The sequence below is a fragment of a genome, unplaced genomic scaffold (genome assembly GCF_019419815.1).
Source record: "Pyrus x bretschneideri cultivar Hongxiangsu unplaced genomic scaffold, Pyrus_bretschneideri_v1 Contig4, whole genome shotgun sequence".
NCBI lineage: Eukaryota > Viridiplantae > Streptophyta > Magnoliopsida > Rosales > Rosaceae > Pyrus > Pyrus x bretschneideri.
This window is the reverse complement of record NW_025999723.1, coordinates 6,651-17,045: the sequence shown is the minus strand read 5'-3', so window position 1 is coordinate 17,045 and position 10,395 is coordinate 6,651. Positions and strand designations below refer to the sequence as shown.

The 10,395-nt window shown below is 39.2% G+C and overlaps 2 protein-coding genes and 1 long non-coding RNA gene across 9 annotated transcripts; 2 read left to right on the top strand and 1 right to left on the bottom strand.

The window, feature by feature from the left end:
* Nucleotides 1–739: 739 nt before the first annotated feature.
* LOC125468843 lies at nt 740–1,007 on the top strand. The gene is made up of 2 exons (XR_007251196.1): nt 740–858; nt 951–1,007. It is a non-coding gene; the product is annotated as an uncharacterized LOC125468843 (long non-coding RNA).
* Nucleotides 1,008–2,992: 1,985 nt separating this feature from the next.
* On the top strand, nt 2,993–6,530 carry LOC103951472 (PH domain-containing protein DDB_G0275795-like). The gene is made up of 2 exons (XM_009362842.3): nt 2,993–3,581; nt 5,449–6,530. Exons 1-2 carry the CDS (start codon nt 3,118–3,120, stop codon nt 6,071–6,073), a joined length of 1,089 nt encoding a protein of 362 aa, XP_009361117.2. The 5' UTR covers nt 2,993–3,117; the 3' UTR covers nt 6,074–6,530.
* Nucleotides 6,531–6,825: 295 nt separating this feature from the next.
* On the bottom strand, nt 6,826–10,051 carry LOC103951471. Of its 7 annotated transcripts, none has more exons than XM_009362838.3 (4): nt 9,920–10,051; nt 8,378–8,637; nt 8,193–8,300; nt 6,826–7,731 (listed from the first exon to the last, which is right to left on the bottom strand). In XM_009362838.3, the coding sequence occupies exons 2-4, from the start codon at nt 8,550–8,552 to the stop codon at nt 6,989–6,991; spliced, it is 1,026 nt and encodes a 341-aa protein (XP_009361113.2). In that variant the 5' UTR covers nt 8,553–8,637; nt 9,920–10,051; the 3' UTR covers nt 6,826–6,988. The 7 variants fall into 7 exon arrangements, with proteins under 7 accessions (XP_009361113.2, XP_009361111.2, XP_009361112.2 ...); XM_009362836.3 differs by having other exon boundaries at nt 8,378–8,584; XM_009362837.3 differs by having other exon boundaries at nt 8,384–8,584.
* Between the last annotated feature and the right edge of the window lie 344 nt (nt 10,052–10,395).

Sequence of the window (10,395 nt, the reverse complement as noted above, 5' to 3'; positions counted from 1 at the left end):
TCCATACGCAAAATCCATGGTGATATCCTCCTATTTCCAAACTGGTATAGAGAGATTCTGCATTAGCTATTTTGGTTTCTGTCTATCCACTTTCACTTTCTGGCAAATTATTCATCCTGTTTCACATACTCCGCAACATCCTGCTCTATCACATACTTCGCAGACTGTAATATCGATGGCTTATTCTTTGAGTTCGCTACGCAAATGGACAAGTAGGCTGTATACGTGAAGTAAGACAGGACATGAGCTATGTAGAGGAGCCAGTGGAAATCATCGACTGACATGATAAAGCTCTAAGAAACAAAGTTATTATGTTGGTAAATGGGTTGTGGAGAAACCATGCAGTTGAGGAAGCAACGTGAGAAACTGAAGAACTGTTGAGAAATCAATATCCGTATCTGTTTACTTGAGGTAGTGAATTTTGGGGACGAAATTCTCTTAAGGGGGTAGATTGTAATACCCCGTCCTTATTTTCGTAACGTCAAGTGTATTTTGGTATTTTCACATTTCGTCTCTTGTGACCTTAAATTGTGAGCCACTGGACCCATAATAGAAAGGTGTGCCCTTGCTTTTCCCCTTGTCCCATGCACCCTATTTCCCATTTCTGTTTTATCTCTCTCTCTCTAAACACTTTCACTCTCCCTACACTCTCTCCTTCACATCTCGGCTCTCCCTTTGCCTCATCCTTTCCAGAACAAACAACAACAAACAACAATGACAACAACCCTCCACCACCATCCCATCCCCTCCCCTCTAGGTGAACTCATGAACCCTTAAAAGCCCCCAAACCCTTATCTTTATTTTAACATTCACTATTCATCGAAACTCTCCAGTGAGTTTCCACCTCTTCCGGCAAAGGTAAGCCTCGAAACTTGTCCAAAAGTTGTAGATCGTGTCTTGGTGTATGTTTGTAAGTAGTTTTGAGAAGTTTTGGTAATGTTTGGATGTAGGAAACTCACGAGGAAATCTTCCCTAGTTTTCCGACGAAGACAGCCACTTTCGAGCCATTTTTTTGGCCAAACCACAGCGAGTTAACCGTCAAGAAAGGTATCATTCTCTTTGTCTCATTGAGAAGTATGATTTTTTGTTTTTGAATCACTGGATTTCCTTGAGTATTGATGAAGTTATGAACGTTTAAAGTTTACCCAGTTTCCAACGAGTTCCCTAGTTTTCTCGCAGATCAGTCATCTTTTAGGCCATTTTTTGGCCATCTTTGGCAACCACTGGGCTTCCAAATAGGTATAATCTTGTTCTATAGTTTCCTAGCTTGGTTTTGATATATTATGGGTTGAATTTGGTTAAGAAAACGAAGAAGTTATGAAGTTTTGAAAATTGCACAAGTTTCCCGCCAAAAACCCAGTTTCCGGTGGGTTTTCAGGTGATCGGGTTGACCCGACCCATTGACCTGACCGTTGACTTTCGTTGATAGTTAACATTGACTTTTGGTTGACCTTTTTCGTGTTTTGGCCGGGACCCCTCCTAGACTAATTTCGGCGTCCTAATTCCAAATCCGCACTTCATTTTCCCAAATTCAATCATTTTAGTAGAATTTTATTAATTGGTCCCTTTATGTGCTTAGGTGCGTTTATTGGTGGAGTTTCCATCCTCCCTAGTTCAAACGGCTCTTTAGCGACATAGTATCTGTGAGTGAACCCCTTGATTTTATTACTAGAAATGCATACATGAAAATCATGATTTTATGACTACGTTTTATGAAACATTTAATGAGTTATCAGATTTACGCTTTATGAAATATCATGCTTCATCGAATTTACGTTACTGAGATATTTATGAATATGATTTATGATATGATGTTGAACTATCGAGCTTCGATGAGATATATTTTGGAAATATTATGTTTATGATTTTCTATTCTTACTTAGTGGATATTGATTTGTATATGCCTTCAGGCGGGCGATGTAAGGCCTTTGGGCGGAAGATTTATATATGCCTTTGGATGGATGATGTAGGGCCTCGAGCGGAAGATTTATATATGCCTTTGGGCGGGCGCTGTAAGGCATTCGGGCAATTGTGATACCACTACTAAGCACACTATATACGATATATGTTTTATGAAGGTTTTATGGCATGCTAGGGTTTTCGGAAAACCTACTATTTATTATGCTATATGGGTTTATAAAACTGGGGGTTAGTACGTTGAAGAGTAATTGTTTTAGTATTACTATATATAAACTTGGTCCATTTATATTTTATTTTGCGCTCCATTTAGGACTTAGAAATGAGGCATGTGATTGATCCCGACGTTGAGGCATTCCCGTATTAGTATCTTCAAGTCCTCTCGGTGTAGGACCGCTTTCTTTGTAATCTTAAATAGTAGTACACTCTGAATATGTTCATGCATTATCACTTTTTAATTGTTGGCAGTTGAATTTTCTCCTTTGGTCCAATGACCCGTACCTTATTACTATTATTTTGTTAAGGTTTGTATTTGGATGTTATATTGCGTGGTTACGTGCGAAAATTATATGCATGTTTCACATGTTCTTGGCATATGCATTCATTAAATAGCTTGCGCCACTCTCGAGTGTCGGCCAACACGTGACTATCTCGTTGTGCTTCAAACACAGGAATCGGGGCGTGTCATGTGGGTGGGGAAAGAGTGTAGTTAGGTGACTGAATTAACAAAATTAACCTTAAAAATTAACAAAACTATCCAAGTATTGTGATTAAACATAAAAAATTTAGAGCGAGTGTCAGCAACCTTTTCACCTATTTTTGCATTTTAATATTTTTAAATTTTAAGTAATATATGACATGAGAAGAATGTGAATAAAAATAACAAAGTAATTAAGAAGGTTTCTCGCATTTCTCAAATTTTAGATGAAAATTGGACGTGGGTGGTGTATTGTAAATATATGCAAATTAATAAATTGTAAATTTATTCAGTATAGTGGGTAAATGCACAAAAGTCCAGTGCTATTTGTGTAAATTTGCCTAGCCTGCGTAGGGGTTTTGAAGAAGGGGCAGAGTTGAGGCAGAGAGGTCGAGTGCGTCGTCAAAACGGGGGACTCTTAACATTTTTCTTGAGCTGCTGAAGGTAGACTGACATATTTCAGCCAAACCTCGCAGTCGCAGGTGAAGACATATAAGGCAGGCATGGAAGATGAGAAGGCATTGCAGCAGCAGCAACTATTGCTACAGCAGCAACAACAGCAACAACAGCAACAAAACCAACAGCATCAACAGCAACAGTTATTGCTCCTGCAACAACTGCAAAGGCAACAGCAACAAGCCCAACAGGCCGCTGCCATTTCCCGTTTCCCTTCCAACATCGATGCCCATTTGCGCCCACTCCGACCCATCAATCTCCACCCTAACCCTAATTCCGCTCCTAATCTCCAACAAAATCCTGTTGCCAACCCACGGCAACAGCAGCAGCAGCCCCAACAGCCCCAACAGCCCCAACAGCCCCAACAACAGCAGCAGCAGCAGCAGCAACAGCAGAGGGTGATCCGACCCGGGAACCAGGCGGAGCTACAGATGGCGTACCAGGACGCCTGGCGGGTCTGCCATCCCGATTTCAAGCGTCCCTTCTCTTCCCTCGAAGACGCCTGCGAGAGGTTAATTTTTTTACTGATTAGGGTTTCCATCTCATTGAAATCCTTGGTTTCGTTTACTTTTTCGCTTGCATTTTCTATTCTTTGTTTTGCGAATTTAGGTCCTCATATCTTTATCTCTAATTTGAAAATGGAAATTTTTTATTGAAAATTATGACTTAATTCAAACTTCTTGATTGACCAACTACAAACATTGTTGAGGCAACTGCTAATTTATTGGGTAATGGAAGAATCCTTGCTCTCATACATTACCTCATCACCTATTCCAGGATATCTGCTAGCTACACATTCTCACATTGTTATCATTTTAATCTCCACGTCAATACCTTGAAATTGTTTGTGCCCTTTGTACTTGTGGGGTTTCAGTGTCATGTCCCCGAAGCAAAGCTCTACTGTCTTTGCTTACATATTCCATGCTGGTTTGCATTTAATAGGACCTAGTTTTACAGTTTGTGATTTTTTTTGATTGAGTTCATGTGCTCCACCTTTTATTGACACATGAGAGTTACTATTTTGCTTAACAGATTCGTTTAGATATAATATCTTGTGCACCTTATGATAGCATCTGAGAGGACTTATGGGAGAAAGTTTGTTTCTGGTCTTCATATGGGCTTCGATTTCAACAGATCTTGAAAACTTTGTCCTTTTCAGTTATTTGGCTTGATTGGAAAGCTGCTATCAGTTGGCTCCCCCAGTTTTCTTAACTGTTTACATTTTAGGGCGGTTTCATTTTTGTTTTCACTGTTTGTTTATATTTTTTATGTGGACTTCTTATCCCTTCGTGTAACTGTATTGTCCTAAAATATAGTTTCTTTCCTTAAAAAAAAAAGAGTTTTCACTTTCCCTTGTTTCCCCTTCTACGAGCTCGCAGTCTACTCCATTAGTAGTTGAACCCATAATCTCGCCCTTCAAAAGAATGTTATCATTAATGGATGAGGAACCAACCTGACTTCCATGGAAATCATGCAGAAGGTTCTTCAACATGCCTAAGCTAATGGATACTTCAAAAGTTAATACTAGTTTATCCAGTCCTGTGGACATTTCTGTATGGGTTTTTGGATTATTTAGCATTGTGTCTAAAGTCTAAACCGATGTCCCAGAATAGCACCCATAATTCATAACAGTCATATCCTGGATTCATTCCAGAGGAGAGAGAGAGAGAGAGAGAGAGAGAGAGAGAGAGAGAGAGAGAGAGAGAGAGAGAGGTGTATAATCTTGTGGTAGCAGAATAGTATTAGGAGATTAAATATAAATACCTGGAATCATGTGTTTCATGTTAATATTACCCTTTATGGCTAGTGCGCCTTATGGGATAGATGGATTAAGCAAAGTGAGTCATCATTACTTGTTGCCCTGGCTATAAGTCCATTTACTCTTAGCCTTGTTATTTCTCTTTATCTGGTAGTTTGCATTCTGCTACATGTAGTTGATGAAATGTCATCTTGAGTCGAAGAGGTTGGTTGTGGATGTGAATGCAGTTGGTATATAAGCTGTTTTGTCCCTCTAGTTATATTTCCCCGTCTTTTCTCCTTTTCTCTGGGGAGTTGTGGTGATCTAAACCATTTAATGTGCTCCGATCTAATTGTTTGAAATGTTTTTGATGTGTCACCCGAACCTGGCCTATATGTTTTTGACACTTATTACCAGTTAGCATAGTCTGATGTTTATGAATAAGGATAATTACAAATTTGTAGACTATGTTACCTTTAAGATGGTGGTGCCTAATTCCCACTTGAAATATTCCCAATTGATGGTTGAAAGTGGTAAGCTTTGTCTCCAGGTGTTTATTTAAATTGCTTATGCTTGAACTTTTGAGAATTTGTGGCACTCCCGAGGCATTCTTATATCTATTCTCCCCTTAAATTGGCAGGTTGCTGCCTTATCATGTAGTGGCAGATTATGAGGCAGAGGAGGATGACAGAATCCTTGACTCTGACACCACAGGCCTGATTCCATCTCGCTCTCAGCAGTGGGATCACAACATATCTTCTAAAGTTGCAGAGTTTACAGCAACATTTGAGAAACAAGCACTAGCCTTTAACATAATTTCCCGTAAGCGAGCATTGGGGGAATTTCGGTCTGAAGAGAGACTTATGATTGAGCAGGCACTTTGCCAAGAAGAAAAAAGGACATGTCTGGAATTGAAAGCAGAGTTTGATTCAAGAGAGAAAGCTGGCCGGGAAGCTAAATTACGAGCTCAGGCAGAGCAAGCTCGGGTTGAGTCGCAAGCACATGCTGAAATGTTAGCTCGGGCCCCAATAAGGGCAAGTGCACTTGGGTCTGAAGGCAATGACGTTTCGATTGGGCATGACATGAGAGAGCAGGAACATGGGGTTAACCCAGAAGATATGATAAATGGATGGGGAAATAATATGCAAAGAGATGAGAAGGAACCATGTGAGGATTTTTTAAATGATGAAGAGACTGAGAATGGATCCACGGGCATGCAGGACGGCTGGCGTGAAGTTGGGGAGTTTGATTTGAACACTCGTTAACCAATAAAGCTCTTGGCAAATCATACTTGATCACGGGCAGAGAAGCTGTTCATAAACAGGAAAGCCCATTCCATGGCAAATGAATTAGCATCGGCCGTCTTGGAATTGTTGTGAATTTCATGCAGCATGGGAATTGGAGCAATGCTTTTAAAATTTGAATCACTCATGGGGAAACTACCAATGAAGCCACATACTGCAGTTACAATGGAAGATGGATAGCTTTTATATTTAATTATATTAGCGGATTGCCTTTGCCACGCTGTCACAGAAGAGAACATTACGTTAAAAGGTTCTCCTTTGAGAGAATTGAGCTTTTTATTTTGATCATTTCTTCATTTCCTTGTATTTTTGAAATCTGGAATTGCGTAGAATGAGAGTAGTTTCTCATGTATGAAGAAGCAGTGGATTATAATTATTTTGCCTCAAAGGGTCTGAAGTTTTAACTTTGATTCCTCTCCATTCGTTTGCAGTACCAAACTTTGATTCCTCTCCATTCGTTTGCAGTACCAAGGTTTGTAGAAGGAAGGAGGGAAGGGGGTTGTCACGTCCACAAGGATTTCGATTCCCAAAATCGAAATGCCTTCACAAGGTCTGGATACTGCAACTGAATCAAAAATAAAAGTAACCAAATGGAGGTAGCGAAGGACCAAAACATTTATGGGAAATGCATTTCTGGACAGTAGGAGGCATTTCTCCAAAAATGCAACTTCCGGTTCATGCTGAGAAAATGACCCTCCCACCACTATGCAAGCTTTTGCTACTCCAAACACCAAGATCTCATTCATCCAGGTCGCATACACGCACAAAGTACATCATAAGAAAATTAATCTAAACTAAGTATGGTAAGGAGAGGGAGGAAAATGAAGCTTATGAGTAGCAGAACAAGCAAAAGAATACACAAAAACAAAAAGTTTCCTACAAAATATTGAGGAGTTGAGAATCCAGTCTCTGCTGCAACTCTTTGATTTTCAGTGAGAACTCTGCTTTTTGCTCCTTGTAGCTTTGTAGCAAGTATTCCTTTCCTTCTATCACCTCCTTCAATTCTCCTACTTCCCTCTTCAGCATCTCAATCCTCTCTCCATCCCCTCTTCCTCTTTCGGTTGCATCAAAGTTGCTTTCCCCATCAGGAAATCCATTCACATGACCATTTCTTTCTTCAGGTTGCCAAATAGTGACCTGGGGTGATCTGTCAATGGGGCTCACATGTCCCACGCAGTGATCAGCGATTGCCTTCCTAAGCCTTTGGATTTCTCTCTCCGAATCAAAAAAGTCCCTGTTTGCTGAATCAAGTTGTGACTGTAGATTGGTAGAATGTGCCAGCTGCGCATTCAGCGAACTCTGCAGCTCTTGAATCTGATCCTGCATCTCTAAGATCATGTCATCTCTTCTCTTCAGTTGTTGCCTCAGTTTTTGTATGACTTCCCGCTTACTGAAGATGTCAGACCCAGATTCTGAAACACACGGAGAATCTGAGCAGTTTGAATAGTGGAGGAATGGCTTTGGAGGCAACTCAAGGTGATCCGGAGAAGATGCCCAGACAAAGCCATTCTCCTTGTTAAATTCAGGGGCTGGAACCATGACTAAAGGCAGGGCACCATCAGATTCAGTCAGCATCTGGTCATTGGGCAGGCACTTCATCTCCATCATGCCCTCAGTTCCTATTTCAAACCCATTACATATATGAAACAACCGAATTATTATAATGGGCTGTCAAATAATATATCACGCTATGGCTCATCAAGCAATAAGGGTGAACTGCAAATAAATTGCAACAAACATAATGCAATTCTAACGAAACTCAACTAGCATCAATCCAAACATAACGCAATTCCATACAGTTCTTCAGCCTCACTCTTCGGAAAGAGTCCAATTGTTGTTATTCTCAACAAAGCCCAGTTAGATTAAGGTGTAGCATTAAAAACTGAACACCGAGTTTCTCATTCTCTTCTTTTTCAATATGGTTGTATCTCACAATATATCAGACAAGCTTTCACACCCAAAGGAGAACCATGCAAATGAAGGTGTAATCAACCACTGGCCAAAACTAATTTTGAATCCTGAACAGAAACTACTTGTTTAAACCTCAGAAATTCCAAGCCAAGAATTTACTACTCCACACCTGACATGCAATTAAAGCAACCACCATCATTTTGTTGCGTAAAGGAATAAACGTTTGAGTGCACACGGCAACCTGCAGACTTTCTTGGGTCAGAGGATTTTCCACTTCCTGAAATTGACAACAGTGTTAAAAGGTCGAAGGAGCCACTGTAAGGAAAAAGCTATACACATTAAAAATCTCCGAACCATTACTAGCAGTCTCCTGGGGCTTTGTGTCAAGTGCTTGCTTCAGCTTGTAACCAAGACGAATTGACAATGTACTTAACAAGGCACCACCAGCAATAAGAACCCAATTAAGTCCATCCCCCTGAAAAGGTTTGGATCTCTGAGCTCTAGGCACAGCAGTTGTTTTTGGTTTCATTTTAAAAGCTAGTGGTGTTGGAGGAAAAAATTCTGAATCATCCAAGAATGACCTATGTCAAGAAAATACCAAATTTCCATGCTATCTATATGAAAGACATCATCTTAGGTAAATTCAATCAGGAAAGAGAAGTTAATCAATCCTGACATGAAAATTGCAATCACTGATGCATGAATACTAACCAAGACAAATGAAACAGAGAACTGACAGTAAGCCCACAGATTTTCACATGAACGACTTAGAATTACTAAAACGACGGGATATAGAAATCAACAAATAAGTGGTTAATTTCACTGCTCGTGAGTTCCACCCCAGGTACATCTCCTAACCGCCCTATATATGGTAACATTCTGATTCTTTACTTGGAGACTGGAGGACGCGATTGTCCAAATGCACAAGGATTGCCACTTCAATGAAAGTCAAAATGCAGTTTAAAGCTTAGAGTTAAGGATTAAAGAGCTCGTTTGTATATGCTTTTAAAATGACTGAAAGCGCTTTTGGTGATTTTTTTTTTAAAACCAATCTTTAATAAAGATGCAAGTAAATCTTGGAAAATCACTTAAAGTGCTTTCTAGAAGAAGCACATAACTGCGGCTTCTTGCCGAAAGCACTTTAAGTGCTTTTGAACCCAAAAACATTTTCTCTAAAAGTACTTTATGTCATTTTAAGAGCACATTCAAACGAGCCCTAAGTTATCTAGGAATATGGGCATTAAAACCTACGGTTTAAGCCTTCAATGGTTTCTAGGGCAAAAGATGGCCTCAAGAATTTTCCCTTTTTTTTTTTTTTCCTCCACAATATGATTAATCTGTTTGAAAATTGGAAACACACGAATATAGAAGGTAACATGGCAGGTAGGAATGTGGGATTGGGAGGAATGCCTTAGAAAAATGCAACAGCTATTGGCAGAAAGTAGCGACGTCATATCATAGTAGTTAATTTGAATTTTGCAAGAAATACATAGAGGTCTTCGTGGATTGTCAGTTATTCAATGAAAACTGAAAATTATACGTTACATTCATACGATTACAATATACCAAATCAAGTAAAAGTGCAATTACAAATTGCCCGCCCAAATTTCAGCTTGGAAGAAAATAAAACTCTTTTCCTTTGAATAAGAATGCAGAAGGAATTTTGCAGTCTGGGTCTGATAATATAACTAAACCTCATTTGTTTAAGACGTCGAGCTAAAATAATTCCCAAAAACTATCCATGGAAGCTGGGACGCAAATCTATAACTCCAATTGAAAACAGAAATGAAATCCACCAACATAAACAAAAAATATCGATTCCAATTTAGAATTTACACACAGACGAGAGAGAAGACTACTATCTATCATTCGAAGCAAAAGAAAAGAAAGGCATACCTCGTTCGCTCATTGGGTTCGTCCATTTACAGTAGTAGCCATTAGGTTAGGGTTTCTGAAAATTTAAGCAACTGACTCTCTCTGACTCAGTCACTCTGCCCCTTTTGTTTTTCCTTTTTTGCTTCCCCTTTGTAGAAACAAAACAAAATACAGGTTAAATAATAAATTACAAATTTTTATTAATGCATCGTTCTTATGCCACGTCACCCTTTCATCTAGAATATTGGCAATCCAGTCCCTTCCCGCTTTCCTTTTTTTATTATTTTGGAATTAGAGAAAAAAATTTAAATGTGGTCTACAAAATTTTATTTTTCTGTTTCAAGTTTGAGTAGTCTAGACAAGTGGATGAAGATAAATAAAAAACTAAAAGCTAATTTTAATTGAGTATTTAAAATTAGCTTTTAGTTTTTTATTTATCTTCAACCATTTAACTAGGCTATTCGAACTTGAAAGCTTATGTAATTTTTTGGACAAAG